This window comes from Acipenser ruthenus, chromosome 20, assembly GCF_902713425.1.
Source record: "Acipenser ruthenus chromosome 20, fAciRut3.2 maternal haplotype, whole genome shotgun sequence".
Classification (NCBI taxonomy): Eukaryota; Metazoa; Chordata; class Actinopteri; order Acipenseriformes; family Acipenseridae; genus Acipenser; species Acipenser ruthenus.
The window spans coordinates 29662492-29684816 of NC_081208.1; the positions used below are offsets into that span (position 1 = coordinate 29662492).

General features: G+C 44.3%; 1 protein-coding gene across 3 annotated transcripts in view; it reads left to right on the top strand.

The window, feature by feature from the left end:
- Positions 1-22325, top strand: part of LOC117425067 (breast cancer anti-estrogen resistance protein 1-like) — a 63097-nt gene that overhangs the window by 21522 nt on the left and 19250 nt on the right. Inside the window, exons 1-2 of one of the 3 annotated variants that reach the window (XM_058993873.1) lie at positions 6704-7003; positions 20480-21169. The exons of 1 other annotated variant lie outside the window; for it this stretch is intronic. In XM_058993873.1, coding sequence (XP_058849856.1) covers positions 6992-7003; positions 20480-21169 — 702 coding nt within the window. In that variant the 5' untranslated portion in view covers positions 6704-6991. Of the gene's footprint in view, positions 1-6703; positions 7004-20479; positions 21170-22325 lie in introns of those variants that run through there. One more of the 3 variants, XM_058993872.1, reaches the window with a different exon arrangement.

Below are 22325 nucleotides of genomic sequence, written 5' to 3' on the forward strand. Positions count from 1 at the left end.
TACCTTTGCAGTGCTGCTGTGAAAGAGACTTTGAAAAGCAGATGTGCAGGAGAGAAAGTGCAGGACAGTTAATGAGGCACGCGCCTGTAGTCTCTGCGTCTACAGGTAGTTTATTCCAGCCAGCGCTCATTACTGTGCTCTGTAATTAGCGCTCGTTAAGGCGGACAGCTCCCTGGGGGTGCGGTGGCTCAGTGGGGTGTGAAACTTTTCACCTCCGGAGGACAGGCTTCACTCTGGATGCAGAGTAGCTCCCCCCCGATGCCCTTTTCAGAGGAATTAGGACCTTCTAACCTAATACCTAGTGTAGAGGGGTCAGCTTCATTGGAAACAGCATCATACCCCACGCTCGCACCATGCTGGGTCTCTCAGACTGACACTAGAGATACTGATGCTCTTCAGAGGGGTTCAATTGTGTCGTTTTGTTTTATTGTTTATGGTTTTATTGTGAAATTCCCTGAGCTCATCATTGCTTATAAAAGTTTACTATAGTGAAAGCATAGAAAAGTGTACTAAAACACAGTGAAAGCATGGTAAAAGAATGACAAACAAGGGTAAACTATGGTAAATGCATTGTATAACGATGGGAAAAGCATGAGAAAACAGAAAGAATACAGTGCAAAAACCACAGGAATTGTATACACAATCCACAGCTTAGCTCTTGGAAGAGAATTGCCAGTGTTGTAACAATTCTAAATTCTCCAGTAGAACCCTGTGTACATGTTCTTCTTGTATGGTTCCTAGTTAACCACATCACTCATCTGCTACTAATGAAATGCAGAATGACTTAAAGTTTAAAGCAGTTTTATTTTAGCAGCTTAGATTTTTATGACCAAAAATGTTGTTTAATATTGACCCTGATCATGCATTTTATTGGGATAAGGCATATCTAACATTTGTAGAAATATTACACATGGGTGATTTACCTTACCCTTCAACAGAGCACCCTGTGGAAAATAGAAATTACAACTGTTCTTTTGAAGGTTAAAACATGTAGTCGCTATAATAATCAATAATCATGCATGCACGCGTTCATTCCAGCAGCCCCACCCTTCCATTGCACTGTTTTAACATCACACACGTGTATTTATCAAAACAAGCAGAAGTACAGCTAAAACACAACTCAAAGTTTTGGCAAAGAGTCTTCGAGACATTGAGAAAGTCATGTAGTTGAAATGTTGCTCCAAAGTATTGTTGCTCAGGATTGTTTTCTACAAGCTGAGCTGAATAAGCACAGATTTATCTGCAATGAAGAAGGTTCATTATTTCAAGAGATTGGACATTGTGTTTTATACAGACCTGTCTGGTAGGAGTCTTAACTTTCTGGGACGTTTGTGGAATTCAGATGCTCATCTCAATTGGAAATTTCTGAACAAACAAATTATTGTTGATAATATACTTCTCAGTCCGAACCTGAAGAGAGAGAGAGAGAGAGAGAGAGAGAGAGAGAGAGAGAGAGAGAGAGAGAGGAGAGAGAGAGAGATAGAGAGAGAGAGAGATGAGAGAGAGAGAGAGAGAGAGAGAGAGAGAGAGAGAGAGAGAGAGAGAGAGAGAGAGAGAGAGAGAGAGAGAGAGAGAGAGAGAGAGAGAGAAGCATGCAAATGTATTACAACACCCCATTGCTTCCGGTGTTTTGATTTGTTGTGCATATGAAATCAAACCACTGGAATTGAAAATCTGGGAAAATTGTCAAAATGGGCAAATTAGTGATTGTCTAATTTAATTAATGATAATTTATTGGCCACACATGCAATTAATTTGAAATAGTAAGGGAAAAGGAACACATAGCCACAAATGGTATAAATTATATAAATTACACATGTTCTAATACAGTACATTGCACACTACTGCATCTATCTATCTATCTATCTATCTATCTATATATACTGTATATATGTGTGTGTGTACAATACATATATTATTGGTTTTCTATGGTTTCTTTGCATATCAAGGGTAACGATGAAACAAATGACCCTACCAGGACTGATTTCCATCTACAGAATAGTTCTGTACACTACAGTTACACACATAATACCATGGGCACATCTGGAGAAACAATTAGTGGAGCAGGCAATTACACATTATGAAGGGATCATGTTGGCATGAACTGTTCAGGTCTGTGTAGCCCCAGTTAAATACCGCAGCCTTGCGCCTCACAGTACGATAGATATGTTTGTCCTGGAGTCTAGACGCTGATTTCATATGTTTTTTTGATTTAAAGCCTGGACGTATGTAGAAACAAATGATCAATGTGTTCTAATAAAATCATCTTGCAGCGTGAACAAGCACTTTAATTGCGTGTCTAAGTGAGCCCCCACTTCCACAGAGCATTGACAGAGAATAGAGGGAAAGAGAAGAAGGTTGAAGCCGCGGCTCGGTCACCTCATCGGAATGATTTCTTTATTTTTCTTTGCCGGTTTTCCTTTTCTTTTTTTCCCAGGTCGTTCCCAAGTACTCCGAAAGGTTTAGGTCACTGCTGCCCTAGAGGAAATCCAGTCCAGGAAGTGATGATTGCAAGGAGCCGTTGTGACTGTAGAGTGTCGCATTCCTGCATTCCTGAGTGTTTACCTAGCATTCTCCAGAAGAGGTACACACTCCCACTGGGGGATGCGTGCAGGGGCTTTGCCCACCTGTTCATGGTAAGCTGTTGTGGCTTGGAACGTGGTTTCAGGAGACTGCACGGCACACCAGGGGAGACTTGGGGTTTGATAGAGCAAAGTTACCTCAAACTAGGTTTCCCGGTCTCCTGAAACCAGGTTTCAAGCCACTGTTTCTGAAAAAGTAATCTGATTACATTTTTCAGTAACTTGTAACTATTCCTTTATCAGACAGGTACCGTAATGTGGTAACGCATTACATTTTATGTGAAAAATAACTTTACTTTTAGACAACAGTTAACATACCCTTTTATACACGACAGCATAAAAAAGCAGTGTCCCATAGTCTTTTTATGTGTAAACAAGGTACACATACATTTAGCACCTGGTGTTTGGAGCAAAAGCAAGAGAGACAGACAGACAGACAGACACAGACAGACACAGACAGACACAGACAGACAGACAGACAGACAGACAGACAGACAGACACAGACAGACAGACAGACAGACAGACAGACAGACAGACAGACACAGACAGACAGACAGACAGATAGACACAGACAGACAGACAGGACAGACAGGTCCTTCTCTTTTACAACACACTTCTTTTTATTGTCCTGCAGATACACACCACACCGCAGTGAACAGTTGCATTGCTATTAAGCAGCATTACATTACATTACCCCTATGCAGTGACATGCATTACTGTTACACAACATTACACATTCGCAGTTGTATTCGTATTGTTACATTTCCCATGTATAGTGATGCAGTGCTGTACTGTAACCCACTTCTCAATCCACTGCTTTCCCAGTGGAAACCGGGTCCCAGCTTGGCCAGGGTATTCTAGTTCCTCTGGGAGTGCAGAACATGGGATGAGCAAAGCCAAGAATGCTGCACAATCCAATCAGTGGTGTTTTCTTTGGGAGAGGGATAATTCAGTTACCTTCTGAGTGCATGCAAGATTATCTCTTTATTTACAGCAGAAAGAGCGCAGAGGATCACACAGACTGCAGTGAACCTATTTATTGGGGACGGGATTAGTCTATATTAGTTTATCACGCCGCTGTGTTTAATTAAAAAGCCTGATTTGTGGCACTGAATGTGTTTTTTTTTTTTTTAATCGTGTTTGAGTACAATAATAATGGTCCCGATAAAAGTGTTAAGTGAAATAACCTTTGGAGCGGATCAATTTAACATTAGATGAGGGAGGATTTGATGAGGTTTAAAATAATATTATTGTGTAAATACAATGCTGCTCTGTTATAAGCTTATCTTTTATACTGCATTCTGAAGAGGCAGGAACACAAATAGCAGAGTCTCTTAACTAGAGCTCCCAACTACAGCATTATAAACTGTGTGTATAAAATATTGCATGAATATGTGTACTGACAGGATTATTATCAACCCATTTTGTCTGTTAATTGCAAAGACGAACCATTGCCCATAAAGTCAAACTGAAAATGAAGTGATTAAACATAAAAAATGAACAGATGACTTTCAATCGTCCAGATGTTTGGGAATGTGTTTCTTTTTCCATGTAAAATTGTACGTTCACTAAATTGGGAAACCAGAAGGTATTTTGTTTGTGAAATAGCCAGTGTGAGGAATTGAGCTGCATTTCCCAGAGAATCTGCTGCTGTATGGAAGCGAGGAGTTGATTCACCTTCATCGGGATACTCGATGCAGTCTCTGACAAGTGTGTGTCGGCTGTGTCTCTCTGACATGCGTGTGCTGGGTGTGTGTCTCTCTGACATGTGTGTGCTGGGTGTGTGTCTCTCTGACATGCGTGTGCCGGGCGTATGTCTCTCTGGGTTGGGTGCTGTGTCTTAGCTCCAGGTGGTTGAAAAGCTCAGCTGACAGACTGTACAGTATGAGTGATTGTGGCAAGTCTTCTTCCGATTGCGACAGCCTTTTCTGGGGTTTCTTTATGTTTCAGATCAGAATGTGTTTCAGTGTTTGTACCCCTGATGAGTGCATCTCATAGCTGATCCTCCAATGTCTAAAACTGGTTTGCAAATGAGTTTTGTTTCATTGATTTGTTTTCACTGATCCCCCTCCCCCAATTGAAGTGCCTGTTTGGTCTTGAAGGCTTGCAAAAGTCTGAGGTGTCAGCTTAAAAATTGTGCCAACTACCAAAGTACACATTGTGTAGTGTTGTTTTGACACTGCAGAATGCAAACTAATCCCTTAAGCTTCACCTTGCTGAATAAACAGGTTCCCCACGCAGTACAATTGGAGTTACAGGAGTCGTCATTTAAAATGAATATGTTTTGCATCAGTACGGTGATGGCAATTATGGTGCATGGATGAACAATAATAGTTTTCTTTTCCAGCAGCTGATCTTGGTTCTGTAGGGTTGGGTTGAACCCAGTTGTGGTGCACCACGGTAAAACCCAGAAAAGTGCAGGAAAGCATAAGAGTTTACAATTGCAAATCCAAATTACAGATTTCAAAAAGAGCTTCCAAACTGCTCTGAAAGTGATTCTTTTTACAATCAAAGTACTTCATATCATTATACAAACAGTAACCTTTTACTATGAATCTAAAAAATAAATATTAATGTGTTTATGTGTGTGAGAGAACACTTGATGTGGAGAGAGAGAGAGAGAGAGAGAGAGAGAGAGAGAGAGAGAAGAGAGAGAGAGAGAGAGAGAGAGAGAGAGAGAGAGAGAGAGAGAGAGAGAGAGAGAGACGTGAGGAGATTGAGTGAACAGGATCAGAGGACTAACCCTGCAGATCACACTGATAGGGGACATAGCTCAAGTACACACTCTCCCTGTTCACCAGGTCCTCCTCATAATGATACAAAGTTGTGGCTAGGCAGTTTTCTGTGGACCCCTGGATAGCTACATGTAACTAGAAGCCTGTCCTGAAGTTGAGAAGCTTCCAAATAGTGTTTTTGTTTTTTCTCAGACAAGCTCAGTTCTGGTCTGTGTTTTGGTTCCCTAAATCGCTCTCCTGTAAATAAATCCACACAGGAACAGTTTAGTGTGAAGTGCGATGTCAGCGGAGAGCGTGTGTCCCTGGTGAGTGATTTCTTGGGGGTCTTGCTCAGGCTGGTGTCTTGCGGCTGAGGTGCCTGACCGCTCTCTTGTTTATCTCTGGGAGGAGTGGTCGGGCATGCCTGTCAGCGGGTCTCCGCAGGCTGTCACAGCTCAGCCCGGCACTGCTGGTAATAGCTTTGCTAACTGGCCTGTCTTCTCCTGGCCTCCTCCTCTGGGAGGTCTCACACCTCCGAGGAGCTGGGAGCAGTAGGGGGTCTATATTGAGAGACAGTCCACATGATATGACTCACAAACAAGATAACACAGCTCCCAGAGTGAGAACTACACGGGAATCCAAAGCCTGCCATCACAAAGCATTTCCATTGATTCCCTTCTCTCTGCTTCAGGGGATGTGTGCACTGGCAACGTGTGGGTATGCGCTTGATCCAGGGAGGAAAGGGGGTGTGATCCCTTCGTGACTTTGCTAAGCTTGAAATACCTTACTGACGAAACTCCTTGGTCTACCAGCGAGTGTTTGTCAATGTCACACTTTTGTTGAAATCCACAAGACTAAGGCATTTGTTTTGTTTTACCCCAGTTGCTTCTTCATTGACTTCATAAAGGCATGGCCTAAATCCTGTAAACATCACATATATTATCTTCAGATGCACAGGAATTGGGAGAGAAGTGAAAATGTTAGGGAAGCTGTTAAAAGGTAAGAACATGGTCCATTTGTATAGCTTCTGTTTCATTGCAGCAGGGCTTTTAAAAAAAAAAAAAAAACCTTTGCATTTTTTACATCTATATACATAACTAAACATTCTACTTTAATTCAGACGAGGGTTATAGTTGCTTAGTCTAGTATGAGAAAATGACTGGCATGCAGTATCGGCCCAGGGAGATGTGACAGTGACAGAGAGAGAGAGCGAGAGAGAGAGAGACATGTACCCCTGCCTGTATATTCCACAAAGTGCCATGCAGTGGCAGACCCATTCCTAACCAGCCAGGGAGAGAGCAGGAGAGAGCAGGAGAGAGGGGGGGGGGGGGGGCATTTGCATAAGAAACGGCCCACCGGCCAATCAGGAGTGAGGAAAGGAATGTTGGGATTGTGAGTGGGTAGGGAAGGTGTAAGGTTACCTAGCAATCCTCCCTCACTCCCTCCTTGCCTGAGTCAGTCATTCAGTGAGACAGTGCTGGGGAGGCTGTGCGCTTCACAACTAAGGACGGAATACTTTCATACTTCTCCTCCGAGGTTACACAGAACTGGACAATGTGTTAAGATCCTAACGACCAGAGGAAGACCTTTCACACAACAAAAAACACATTTCCAGGAGGCCAAGGGGACCCAAGGGTTTTCAGACACCCCCCCCCCCCCTTTACAAAACCTTCAGTGAAAAAGAGGGATTGAAAATGAACTATTTGGTAAGTAAGTGTCTTTGGAGCTGGTGTGTGAAAAGCCTGTGGAGTGAATGCTGATGCTGCTGTAAAAAAAGACTTGGAAGGGAAGGGAAGGGGAGGGGGTGGGGTGCTGGTAACATATTTTCTTCTTTTGTTTTAACTCTTGTGTTGTTAGTTAGTCTGTGTTCTTACCTTGTCTGGGTCACTGGCTGCTTAATCTTATAGATACAGCACTGCTTTCTCACCCCCCCTTGAACTGATGGGGCCAAGCACTGTGTCCCAGCAAACACCACCCAGTAAGTAACCCTGGACTCATTCCCAAGAGCTGCTGCTGTTGTTTGAGTCCGGGGTTCGGTGTTCAGGCATGTTCAGTTACACACTGTCATTACACCATAGTGCGCGTTTGTTTTTTTGAAGACACTGGGTTATGTGTTAATGAAGTGGTTGTGTTTTGTCAGCACCTTGCCAGTAACTCAGAGAAGTGACTGCGGTGGCAGCTTTGTAATCCCTAATTGTCACCTGCAACTGGTGCTTGTCAGACTTTATGAGCTCACTTGAGTGAGCGGTCAGTTTTTTTTTTTCCCTTGAACTCTTTTGAGAGTGTTTCCTGTTCTAATCCTCACTGGTCATTCACATGTTTCTTAAGATGGCCGATTTCCATTCAGACTTACTGAGCACGAAACAAAAGGAGAGTTTGTTTTGATTTGTCAGGGTATGAATTCTCATATGTGCTTCATTTACTGTACTTGCCGTGTAGTTATACAGTGTTGACACGTATGCGCAGAGCACATGGGAACTGCACATGTTAAATGTAATACATTTGAGTTAAGAGTCATAGGGGTTTAAACTGCGGACAGGGGACAGGGGTATCAAATCTGAGACCTTTTTATGAAACAGATAGATGAGGCATTGTATAAGCACTGTTTTGTTAAGGATCCCATTTTAAACCTTCTAAATAAATCAAGTTAGCAGTTCATGAAAACTGTTTCCTTCTCTTTTAAGGGGGGGGGGGGTAGAAGTTTATTCTCTTTTTTTCAAAGCACTGTTTAATCTAAGAAAATGTTTATATTAAAAAAAAACAAAAAAACTTCCAATAAACATCCCTTCACAGTTTTGTGAATAGGGCCCCATGTACCATTTTTTGCCTGGGCGCTTACTACATTTTGAGCTTCTCTAAATAACCCAGGTTTGTTTAGAGGGGACCGAGTACACTGAGTATTTAACCCTACATGCTGTTTGGAGGGGGCTTTCATGTGGGTAGCAGCTCATAATGATGTAGTATGAGAACCCAGCCAACCCATAATTGTGACTTTTGATGTCTGTTACAAAGCAACCCTGGAAGACGCCCTCTGGTCGTGCTGTTCTGCTGCTTTGCAGCTACAGGCCGCTCCTGTGTATCCTACAAGGCGTTCAGGCGTTTTCACCACCTCCTGGTTGTAGAAGACTCCTCGTTGAGATGAGTGGCTCAAGTTGTGCTTGGAGCTGGGAAGTTGTTTCCCCTCAATTGGTTCCCTGGGTCTCATCCAGCACGTACTCACTCCACTCAGGTGAGACGTGTCACTGGTTTTGTAACCCAGGAGTTCACGGCAGATTTCAGAAGGAGCCCGCTTGCTCACTGCTAACACATTTCAGAATTCACAAATAAAATTATTTCTGCATCGTTTGTAACCAGGATGCGAACCCGCTGAGATCCTGCATGCACCATTTCTACATAATGGCATTAGAAACAGCTTTGTGAAGTAACAGCTTAAAAAATTTCAAATGGAACAGACACACACACCCCCCTTCTTTTAAAAGAAATAAACAGCTGAATGGTGAAACGTGCGGACTGGGAGCTGGGTGATCACTTGCTGTCATCTGCACAGTGAGTGCATGTGGTGCTGCAGTGCCGTGATACAGGGGCAGGTGGTGTCCAGACAGTGCTTTTTGACAGTGAAGCTGCATGTTATTGCAGGTGATATGTGCAGTGTTGCGCACTGTTAGTTCAAGCTTTTCCATGATAGGGCAATATGTGCATGTGCAAGATGAACTTCCATAAATCAAAGGACCTTCAACAGCAATACAGTGGTAATTTCACAACTAACAAAGTCATACAACGGGGCAGCCCAGTGGTAATTATGAAAATTTTCAGTGCAATAACTTCCGTTTTTATTATTATTATTAAATGTGTCTTCTCAGGCTGGGAATGGAAGTGCCAGTTTTGGAAGGGTTGAGATTAGATCAGACTGGGGGATCAGGGCCTTGCTCATCAAGGGATCTTCCTGATTAGCCAAGTTCATTAGCATAATAAGAGCTGCCGTATAACAGTTTCCAATCAAAGTAAAAAGACAAAAAAAAACACTCATCCTAATTTGCACATTAATTAGCAGGCGGATTGCGCAGGGCTCCCTTCACAACAGGAGTGTGTGTGTGTGTGTGTGTGTGTGTGTGTGTGTGTGTGTGCGGGATGAGACTCGGGCTGGCTGCTTCCTGTGTGTGGCACCAAGGTTCCAGAAGGTTTCCAGCCTCATGGAGTGTTAGAGACATCGTTCTGTCCCCGGTGCAGAGTGGATTGTCTTGCGGCGATAACACAAACTCACAATATTATCCTGCTCTGCATTTTTTATTCTCAGCAAGATTTCATTAGAATAATGGATTGTCTTGCCTTGCATTGACTATCACTGACTGGGTTCTTGTGGTTATTCTAGTATTATGTGTATTATGCGTATTATGACTCTGACTTGCAGCAGTTTCTAGGTCTCTTTTGGAATTATTAAGCTAATGTTATCATTCATTAGTTGTTATGTTTCAGTGGTCATGACCAGCACTACCCTAATATCTCAGTATTCAAAGTTCATGTGGATTCTTAATTAAACTCATGCATTAATACGACAGTCCGTCAGCTCTTTCGGTTGCATGTTGTTAAATTGAGATGTTCCAGCTTTCTCTAAAGCAGTGTCTTGACTCGTGGGTCGACTTGGCACAGTGACCAAGCTAATACTAAAGTTACTGGAATTCGCAGAACTGAAAGGAATTACAGGATGCTGATTTAAACAAAAAAAGTCCAGAATGTGATAAGAGGAAAGACATGCCATGTACTGCAAAACACAGAGTGCTCCAATGGCTTGGTATGCTGAGCATGTATGTGTACCAGAGAGGAGGCTGGATGGGAACCGGTGACCCTGCAGGGACAGAATCTGTAGGGGCAGTGCCTCACACAACACTGTACTTCTGAAATCTGTACAAGTGACAAAATCCACCATAAAAGGTTAGACACATAACCCATCGAGGTCAGTAGGGTCTCGAATGGCCACAGCCAACAGTGCGCTGCTCAGACTGGCTGGAACTCACAGACAACGTTGAAAGACTGTGTGAATGCTGGGGCTGGTGGAGAAGAATGTGGGCATGGCGCCTACAAACACAGAAACCCAACCCTGCTCGCTGTCAGCTTGGGTTTCAGTCTGTATCTGCACAGAAACCCAACCCTGCTCGCTGTCAGCTTGGGTTTCACTCTGTATCTGCACAGAAACGCAGCTATTAACCCAGCAGCTGTTGCTTTCAGGAAAGGGTGATGGAAGGACCATACGGAGAGTCCCTCTGCAAGCTCTGCATAGCCTTTGACACAGCTATAGGGTTCAATTTCAGTGCACTACAGTACATTCATATACATACACACAGGTATTTTTTATCATATTTGTATCGTTTTACAGTGAAACCACAGTAGGAAAATCTTATACATGGTTTATGGTTCCCTATCGTATTGTTCTGATGCTACCAAGACGATTACCAATAGAACAGCACTAATGTGTTGTGCCCCAGGATGCTGACGTTACTGTGCTTATTGACATGTACCCTAGAGCAGCACTCACTTTATTGTAGCCGCAGCGCTTCACTGCAAGGTGTTAAAAGACAGCTGGCTTTGTTTGTGCTGGAAATCCAGGGTGTGGTGAGGCTTTACGTGGCTGGCTTATCTCCTCCTGTCAGAAGTGAAGGGAGGTGTTGCAGGCTGCCTTCAATCACACCCCCAGGGCTGAGGGAGCTGTGTCAGCCTGCCTGCTTGCATGCGGGGGTCAGTCACAAGGCCAGTGGCTTGGTCAGAGGGCGATGTTGGGAGTTTTAGTGCCTGCAGGACGCAAGCAGGCCAGGCACACAGTGGAAAACGAGCAGGGCAGGTGTCTCAACAAAGCTCTGCAAATTGCTGTTTATTTACTGCTTGAGGAGCGACTGTGCCTCGTTCTTTAAATGCAATGGTATCATTTAGTACAGTAGAGTTGTTACAAAAATAATGTAAGTGATATTATTGTTTCCTAGACTTGTATAGGCATACGGCATGTGTATCTATACATCTTTTGAAATGCGTGTGTGTATTTCGAAATCTCATACTGTATCTGGGGAAAGCTACCCCTGCATTGGTGTAATTGTATGCAATAGATATCAACACATTAAATGACTCTGCAAGGTTACATTTTCAGGCCTCTTCTTGGAGCCCCTCTCTCGCCGCACACCCGGTGTAATTATAATAATCTAGTGGTCCTGAGTGACTTGTTTAGGGTAATCAAAGAAACATGCAGGTCAAATCCTTGCCACGCCAGGATCTCTGATAAACCAATTATTTCCGTCCAAATACTTGGCGCACTGTCTCTGTTTCAGTTCTGAATGAAGAAAGTCTGCCACAGACGGGAGCATTTTGGCTGAGATTTCAGACGGTGAACTTCCCAGCCAGACTGCTGTGCAAGTGCTTGACGTGGAGAGACCCAGAAAGAGCGTCCCGTATGAGCCAGTGTTCTGAGTTCAGAAGCAGCGACCCTGCCCCCATGCAGGGGGTGTGGGATTGCACACCCACTCATTATTCAGGGTAGAGCTTCAGAAACGTACCTCTAGCTGTGTTTACCTAATACTTTGTGGACTTTGAACAGTATAGGGTTTTAATTCAAAGAATTGTTTTTATAATGTTTGATGATGCATGGAACCTGGACTGTTGTTTGTCCAGTGTTGGGAACCACTGTGCTGAAAAATGCTTTCTGAAGGTACTGCACTGGCTCCACTAAAATTATTAAACCCCAACTCTTTCTCTCAGTTACCTGACCCAAGACTCAAAAGCAAAACTTCACAGGAAAAAAAAGGGCCTTCTGAACATGAAATTCACACAAAGCTGCTTAGGAGTCAGACTCAGATTGGTCAGGGGTGCGAGACTGTGACATCACAAGGCTTTCTGGTGGGATGGCAGAGAAACAACACCTACAAGGAGCTGTGGGCAGGAGAGACACACTTTATCAAAGTCTGCTATCTGTCTCATGATAGGCATGTCATTATTCTTCCATGTAGGAGCAGGTTAGGAGCATGACACTGTCTACATACCAAACCAAAACACCATAAGGATGTACAAATTAATGTGTATATCATTCCCCAAATTACCATCTTTCAAGAACAATCAACTACACAGGGTTTTTTTTTTACTGTACTGTTTTGAGGCGAAAGCAGCCCACACTGTGGTAGAAACCTGCTTGTCCTCAGAGCCTGCTTGTGAAATCGGCAGCGTCTCAATACTTTTTTGCCTGCAGCTACAAGTTTAGCAAATGTTTACTTACAGTCGAAACTGGAGGCAGGAGGGAGGGAGCTGTACCTGCTGCAGATGGGAGGGTTTGGAAATCACTGCTCGTAATTCACCTGGTAGCAGCACTGTCAATGGGCTTTGATCAACTGCTTGCAGCATAAAAGAGGCATAGTCTAATGCACCCGTTATCTCCCGGGCTGGCCCTAATTAAAAAGGTCCTGACCCCAATCCTAGGCTTTTCTTTTAACAGCATGCAAATACACAAACAGGCTGTCACTGCCAGTGCTGTGCAGTGCCTCTCTCAAGCAGAGCGCTGTGCAGTGCCTCTCTCAAGCAGAGCGCTGTGCAGTGCCTCTCTCAAGCAGAGCGCTGTGCAGTGCCTCTCTCAAGCACTCGTTGGTAGTTGTAGGTTGAGGTGCACGTTGAGACTCTTGAGAGTACACGTTGAGAGTAATTTCACTTGAGACTGGAGCCAGAGCTGTAGTATCAGTAGCAGTGTTGAGAATCAACCTTGGATTACCTCCCCCTGCCACCTCCGGACCACCCTTCTGTTATGTTCTCCTCTTCCTGCAGTTTCGCTTCTCAGTGTTCAGACACTAACAGACAGGGGTATTGAGAAACCTGAGGAATGCCTCTTGCCTGGCAGTGCTGTGTTCCTGCTCAGGAATGCAGTCAAGGCCTGGGTAGAGCAGGGAGACGAGATCAAACTAGTTTTTATTTATTTAGAACATACCTTGTAAGGATTAACGGCAATACGTCTTGAGTCACTGAGAGATTCAGGACGGTGAGTCAGCCTGGAGAAGAATGAGGAATGAATGTGTTCACACACACACACACACACATGTACATACAACACATACACACACGTGCACATACACACACACACACACATGCACACAGACACACAACACAGACACACACACGCACACACATGTGCACACACAACACAGACAGGCACAGACACACACACATACACATGCACACACAACAGACAGACACACACACGTACACACACACACACACATACAACACAGATATACACACACACAACACAGACACACACATGTGCACACACAACACAGACACACACAGACCCATCGCACTACAACCAATATCTGATGTCAGATTATTTACAATGATTAGTAGTTCACTTATCTTATCTTACCTTTGCCCCTATTCATTAAACTTGAAGAGTTGTTGTACAGAATATTTTGCACTGTTTAACCTAAGAGAAGGATTATAAACAGTGTCCTTAAAGAAAACAAACACATTCCTTAAGGTTAAAAAAAACCCAGAAAAACAGTCTGTTGGGTCTGATGTAGATGGAATGCACGCTATTTTAAGAGGATTTCAGATACAGTAGCTGTACAGTTTCTTTTCTACATGTTTGACGAAGGCTGCTATACGGACACCATATGAATTGCAGCTTTGCTGTAGTAAGGTATATAATTAAAGTGTGCCCACCAATGGGCTCTAGAGCTAAACTAGCAACAGTGTTTTCCTAATTCCCCAGAGCTTTGCCCTGGTCATCTGTCGCTAATCGAGGGAGTCATGATAAAAAGGACGCAAACCATGTTGTGTTGAGAGAGGTCAGGGGGGCCTGCATGCTCCGGGGCTACAGCCTGCTGTCCAGATGTCCAGCAAGTTCATTCCTGAGCTCTTCTCCGAATGACTAAAACAGTTCTCATCTCTGTATGTTCTCTATGGATCTTGTTATCTAGTACATTGTAGCATTCTTGATTTAGAGTGGCTTTACATACAGCTACCAGCTCTGCACAGCAAGCTGCACTTGGTGTAGCCATTGCTGGGGTGAATTCACAAATTCTAGGAGTTATTCTTTACAGCATTTCAAATGAATTATTGCATTTAAAACAAATGACAGAATATTATTTAATGGCATGTTTAAAGCTTACTGTATGCGTGACATTCACTTTACTCGTGAGACTGAGCTTTAGCATTGAAAATATAGAGCTTGACAACAGTAGAGTTATAACTTTGTCAGTCACAATTAATCTGCATCTGTATGCACCTAGCTCTTGAAGTATTTCTATAATTACTGCAATTCTGGCCTGTTTACCTTTTATTGTATGGATTTTAGCTGCGGAATTTGGCCCTGGGTCCTCAGGTCTCAAGTGCTGATCTCCCACTCCGGTCAGAGATAAACACACAGCATTCCCGTACTTCACCCCTCTCTGTAGCCCTGTCTCGACCAGGTACTGAGAAGCAGGCCAAGCTCATATCTCTAGTGGAGGCGTTGGAACATCAGTGGGTAGAGCACTCGCCTCAAGAGCAAGAGGATACTGTGAAACACACTTTAATCTACACACTTCGGGATGAGTTAGGAGTGCTGTAGTCGCTGACTCTTCTGGGGTTTAAGGACAATGTCAGAGTCTCCCCAGCATTGTGCGTGTCCGTGAATGTGGGTCTTTGTGGTGGAGCAGCTTCAGCAAATTCAACCAGAGACCAAGCCTAGTTTAAACATATGGTAACACAGTTTTAGCATTTTCCCATCTTTGAGCTGGCTATCTTTGTTCATTTGTAACTCTTGTTTCTTCGAACGCTGTGCAAAAGCACAGTTGCTGTAATCTTCAGTCGTCTCCTGTGCTTCCGTGTTTTTCTGTTGTTTTTATTTCATGTGGTCACCAGGGTTTTTGCTGAGCTGCAGGCAGGGTATCCGACGGCTCCATTCAAGATTTTTCCTCTTGTTTCCTGGACACAGTTCCAAGCAAACATCCTGGAAACGACCCCAAAACAACCACTGAGGAATGGCAAGAATGCTGCGCAGAGACACAAAGAAATACAGATATACACTCACGATAAAGTGCACTATTACAGTATGTGATTCAACTGCTGAGCCCTTAGTTACCCTTAGAAAAGCGTACCATGGTATTTTTGTGTGGTATTTTTGCAGTTTTCCCATGATTTTACTCTGCATTTACCATAATTTACCCTGGTCTGCCGTTTTTCTTAATATGCTTTACCATACCTCGCTATTTGTTACAATGCTTACACCTTGCTTTATTACGCTTTGCTGTGCTTTTACTAGGGTAAACTCTTATAAGGTTTTTCATCTCTATTTCTGTTTATTTAATTTCTCTCACACAGTGGATTTAGTGTTCATTCAAATCAAAATAAGAATGAAGATCTGATGTAGTCTTCTGACACTTTAAAGAGAGCTGGTATGCTTTTATAAGTCTTTTGTGTTACTCTGGGGGAAGGGTGTGCATTTATCAACCCGTAAAGGTCCGTACAGCCCCCCCCATACCCCCCCCCCCCAAAAAAAACCCCAACATGTGACGTCACTTCAGCTTCTCCCACCAGGGCCATAAAAAAATAGAGACAAAAGCTGGACCCAGGCTAACACTAAGCGATTGTCCAGAGGAATGACCCTGTCTGGGGTCCGCGGAGTGCAGATGGCACATTACTTCCTGCCAGATAGCTTTTTCTAAAGCAAGGCAAACTGCCTCTTCTCAGAGGCCGCTGTGTACACTCTGTATCCATCTCCTGTTTGAACGACCCATTCGAATGCAAACGATGCCTGATCTTTTAGACCGGGCAAGGCAGCTCTTTTTTAACGTTGTTTCATTTTGTTCCATAGCTTGTCGGCGCACACCGTACTAATGGATTAGGGAAACTGACATTAGCCATGTCACATTGTGATAAGGTCAAGGGGGTCTACAAGCCTGCAGGTGGCTGTCTCTCTATGAAATTCCTAATACTCTACACAGTACAATACAATACAATACACTACAATACACCTTAAGGTCCTGTATGACTATCAAGTACACAGATCTGGTTACAAGATACAGTGAGGTACAGTGCAACAAGAGCCAGCCTTCTTAAAAAGCCTAAGTCCTGATAATAGACCAGGCTAAACAAAGTAGCTCATGCATTGCCCTTGAAAAAGCAGTGGTAATAAGAAAATGTACTACTACCCTTGCTCTTCAGCCAAGCACATCCATTAATGGCCCATGAACCTGGCCCATGAACCTGGCCTGTGAACCTGGCCCGTCAGGTCTCCTGAGTGAAGCGTGACATCGCTGCTCGGGCAGCGTGTAGATGCACCGCTGACGGTCTCAGTGCCCCCAATTCAATCAAACGCGACTGTATAAACCACATCTCAAGCCCTTTGTTTATAAACACACATTCCTATAGCCCTACTTGAGTCACAGCTAAGAGATAATTAGAGAGGCTAGGATCTGTGAAAAAAACAACTAAACAATTGTCTAAAAACAAGATTATCAACTAATTACCATTATTGCAATCAAACCAGTAATTAGTGTTTGTTGCTTAGAGCAATTTGCAGTACGTGCACAATGTATGTTGGCTAAAACACATACTATAGTCAATGTGCCTGAGTATATTACACTCAGATTTTTACTGTAACATTGTCACTTGGATCGTTGCAATCGAGATGAAATGCAGTATGTCGCACACCATATTACAGTAAGTCTAAAGCAGGCTGTTGAATAAGTAAGGTACTACTCCCAACTGCCTGAGAGTTTTACAAGGATGAATGTGATCCATGAGTGATCTGTCCCCATTACCAGCTAGTAGAGAGGCTAGCTGTGTTAATGAGCCCCTCCTCACGCTGAGCTCCCTTTGGGAAGGCCAAGCGGTCTGCAGAGAACATGATGTCATGTCTTCACTCCTTGTAAATAATACTGCAGACTCTCCTCTGGCGATGGTAGTGAAGTTACCTTACCAGCACAAGACAGACTTTACAATTACGCAGCGCCTTTGTTTGGCTTTAAACACTTGTAGAGCAGACATTACAATGATATCACAAGACGAGAGATCCAGACAGATTTGAACATGGAAGTGACATATTATCTTGCCCTTGCAATGCTGAAAGAATGGCCTGCTGCATTTTAAAACAAGGGCTTGTTCAGGACCAGCTATTGCTGATCAATGATTGACTATGAATAGGTGCAGGATGTGTCATGGATAGGGGTTATAAATTCAACAGGAAATCCGGGTTCATACATAATTACACTGAATTACTGCTTAAGTGTAATTGAAACCTTTTTTTTTTAACTTTTACAATGCCCAGACAAGGATGGTCTGAACCCTTTTGAAGATTCAGATAATCTGTACTGTTAATGTAAGTGGATCTCGTGTTTCCGAGGGGCGATCGGTAGATTGAGAGATGAATCATGCTCAAATCGTCTTCAGTGGTAGGAGCAGTGATTTCGGTATCCCTTTATCAATATGGTCACCATGTGACATCCCAGTTAATGTGATTAAGTGAGCTTAGTCAGTGCTTATGAATGTGTTAGAAGCGCTGTAGAATGCGTGCCCCTTTTCAGCCCCAGTCTGGCCGATTAGCAGTGACACATGTGAATAGATTATTGGAGTGTCTGTGTGTGTGTGTTCCTTGGAATCAATGGAAATTCCAGCCGCTGCATCAGACAGTAATAGTCATTTGGTCACTGACTCTCCCTCTCCCTCTTTAAGCATTGTAACTTGTGAGTCATTTTCCATACGCTTCCTGTTGCCAGGGATAAGAGATAGGGGAGGGGGAAGAGAGAGCTAGAGAGCAAGCAAGCCGTCTCGTGGAATGAAGGCAAAGTTCAGGCTGAGTGCTGTTACTGAGAGAGCCAGCGAATGGCAGGTCATCAAGCTGTTACTCAGATCCAGAGATACGAGATACTTGTATCCTTCCCACAGGATGTAACCTTTCTGGTGAGAAAACAAATTAGCCACATGGACGTCAGAATCAGACTAAGCCTCGCCAAAAAAAAAAAAAAGCTAAGTTTTATTAGTAATTTCTTGATTCCTAAATTGTGAGATCAATCTGATGGGGGGTTGTATAGTATGCAGTGCAGTCATGCCATGGGAAAGTTGCATGGGTTTCCTTGTTGTTTGTTCAGGAACAACGCTTGACCGCAGTGTGAAAGAGCTGCTGATGGGGTTAGGTAGAGGAGGGTGAGACAGGCAGTGATTAGAGCAGAATCTTCTTTGTGTTGTCAAACAGGTCAGAGTGTGTGTGAGGGTGCAGGGTCCTTTTTCTTTCATACGGAGACATTGAAGATATCGCTTTGATAGTGAAGAACAAATGCACATAGACAGCGAGGGAGAATGCCCCCCATATTACACTTTGTTTTTCAAAGCTTGCACAATAGATGTTGAGCTAAGATTTGTATATTATGCATGTATGTATGTATGTATGTATGTATGTATGTATGTATGTATGCTTGGATAGGTGGATAGACTTGGTTTGGTAAATTCATTATTCTTTCTTACACTGCTCCAGGGATTGAAATAAGACTCCCACTGCATAGCAGTTTGATCCATTCCTAGTTTTACTATTACTTTAATAAGACATACCTGAGCTCGTTAACTGCACACTGTGGCTAATCAAGCTTGCAGTAAAACCTGGAATGGGTGAAACTGCTGTGCAATAAGAGTCCTGCTGCTTAATAGAAAGCTATCTGGTGAATGAGGACTGCGGTCTCCTGAGCAGACTGCACTGTAAGCTTTATAGCTCTCAGAAAATAAAATACATAAATAATCCAGAATTGGATTCAGAGTATATTTATTTATAATTATAAACCAATGAAGCAATCTCCAGCTGTGGCGCTTCAGTCCTCTGAATATATAGCTGTTAATGAAGAGCGGAGGATGTTTGTGTTGGGTAGTGATGAATAATACATGTGCACTACAGAACGCGGCACGGCTTTCGCATCTCGGGTCGCCGGAGGTCATTATGGAGGAAGGACGGAACGTGAAATGGAAAAGCACCTCCGTGATTAAGGCAGGATTGATTAACACCAGCCAATGCAAATGGCAGTGCTGTAATAGACAGGGAGAAAAATGAGGGAATTAAAACTCCGGCAGCAAGCTCTCTCGCCATTTAAAAGGAGATTCTGTAGACACCTGGGTTTATAGGTATATGGAGTGTGTGTGTGTGTGTGTGTGTGTATGCTACAACTTACTCCTAAGTACTTAAGTTATATATATAATCCTCTCATGCTTAAAACAAGAGACAGTGGATAAACCAGGATCTCAAAACCAGGATCTTTGAAACAGGATCCTATGGCTCCCAATCCTTTGCTTTCACCACATTGCCCTTGAAATTAAAGACAGGATTGGTAATACCAGTGTAAGGAACTTATGCAAAGAGCAGAGACCACAGGCACAAAGAGCAGAGACCACAGAGACCACAGGCACAAAGAGCAGAGACCACAGGCACAAAGAGCAGAGACCACAGAGACCACAGGCACAAAGAGCAGAGACCACAGAGACCACAGGCACAAAGAACAGAGACCACAGGCACAAAGAACAGAGACCACAGAGACCACAGGCACAAAGAACAGAGACCACAGAGACCACAGGCACAAAGAACAGAGACCACAGGCACAAAGAACAGAGACCACAGAGACCACAGGCACAAAGAACAGAGACCACAGAGACCACAGGCACAAAGAACAGAGACCACAGGCACAAAGAACAGAGACCACAGAGACCACAGGCACAAAGAGCAGAGACCACAGGCACAAAGAACAGAGACCACAGAGACCACAGGCACAAAGAACAGAGACCACAGAGACCACAGGCACAAAGAACAGAGACCACAGGCACAAAGAACAGAGACCACAGAGACCACAGGCACAAAGAACAGAGACCACAGGCACAAAGAACAGAGACCACAGAGACCACAGGCACAAAGAACAGAGACCACAGAGACCACAGGCACAAAGAACAGAGACCACAGGCACAAAGAACAGAGACCACAGGCACAAAGAGCAGAGACCACAGGCACAAAGAACAGGCATGGCTGTGGATCAGCGGGAATCACCTTGACTGACATGGCGGCTGCTTATTCTGCGCTAACGTATTTAAAGTTCTGAAAGGGGCTGTACCATACTTGTACCCCTTTCCGTTTCCCGTATTAGTATTTGTTTGTCCTGTACAGAATAAACAGGTAACCCGTGTGTGCTTTCTCTCCCTCTCTCTCTTCTCAGAATGTGCTTGCAAAGGCCCTTTACGACAATGTGGCGGAGTCTCCGGACGAGCTTTCCTTCCGCAAGGGCGACATCATGACGGTGCTGGAGCGGGACACGCAGGGGCTGGATGGCTGGTGGCTCTGCTCCCTGCACGGGCGGCAGGGCATTGCCCCAGGAAACCGCATGAAGATCCTGGTCGGCATGTACGACAAGAAGCAGGAGGGGGGCAGCCAGCTGCAGCAGCAGCCTCTGTTCCCCCCACAAACCCCTCCCCAGACCCCACTGCCTTTCCACAAGCAGAGCTCCTACAGTACGCCGTCCCCCGCCTCGCAGTACACCGCCATGCATCCGGCTTTCCAAAGCCCCGCGGACAACGTCTACATGATGCCCCCCTCTCACGGCAAGGGGCAGACGCAGAGCATTTACCAGGTGCCCCCCGGCCCCCAGTACCAGGGACCCCTGAGAAAGCCGCCCCTCTTCCAGAAGCAGGGTAGCCAACAGCAGTACCAGAGCCAGTCTCAGAGCATTTACCAGGTCCCTCCGTCGCTAGGTCAGTCGCAGGACATTTACCAAGTCCCGCCAGGGTCCAAGAGCCCACCTCAGGACGTTTACCAGGTGCCTCCTTCCATGAACCAAAACCAGGACATCTACCAAATCCCTCCGTCTATGGAGAAGAGGAGCTGGGAATCTACCAAGCCACCGGGAAAGGTAGGAGCCAGACCTCTGCTGGGTTACTCTGGAGTCGTACAGGTGTGCTGTGCAAGTGCCCGCTCTCCCCATCACCTGTAGATATAAACACAGTGTTAATATTATGACTAACCCCAGCAGCGTGTCTGTGGAAGCATGCATTGACCTGCACAAACACGCCTGCCAGTGAGCTTCATCTTTTTACTGTAATCCACAATGATTTTAAACTTCCAGTGGGTTTATTGACTTTTTTTGTGTTGCTAAGCAACTAGCGTTGCCATGGATAATTTTAATGAAAAAAGGGGAGAGGGGGTAGGGGTTGGGAGGTACAGAACGCCGCAGGTGCGGAAATAAATCCCACCAGAACCAGGGGAAACCGTCTGCTGGAGTGAGGAGTACCTTTTCTAAGCCAGCCAGGCCTCGTATTTCATCACATAGTTCACACAGACAGTATGTAGCATGAATTCCATCATTAAACTGACTTGGTGCAGCCTGTGTGGTTCTACACAGGAAGTGGAGATACTCTGAGTAAGGTATTAAAGACCCTAAAGCCCCACAGAGTGACCCAGTCATGCACTGGTCCATATGTTTCAGACTCACCATTAAACGAAGTGGAATAACGACAGCGCTGCAGGAGACGATTACCAGCTGTTCCCAGTCTTTGCACAGCCCCACCACAGCACTTACAGACAGGGTCACTAGACACACAAGCATGCAATTGATCGATCGCTATTTTTCAGGTCACCAGATGAGCCTGCTTTGATTTTGTATGTAACTCTCCCCGATATCATCCCGTACCCCATATCTGATTTTCTCAAAAATTGCCAAATATTTGGGAACCCTCCCCCTGATTGAGTGCCTCCCCACCCCTGACCCATTACAATCATTGCATCTGATATGCATACCCTCATGAATCTGTACAGAATATGGTTCAGGATCTTATATTCCTAATATAAAGATCTCTAAATAGTATTATACTATATAGTGCTGTGTTAACTGTGTGTGTGTTTGTTTGCGTGTGTCTTTGTGTAATGTTTGTATCTAGGTTTGACTCTTACACACTATCCTCATTATGGCACTCATATATTATGCCAGGGTATGGTTACCGCTGTGCAGTCCTGACTGGTACTGTTCCTGTAATTAACAGAGCCCCAAATGTCAATAGCAACACATGGCG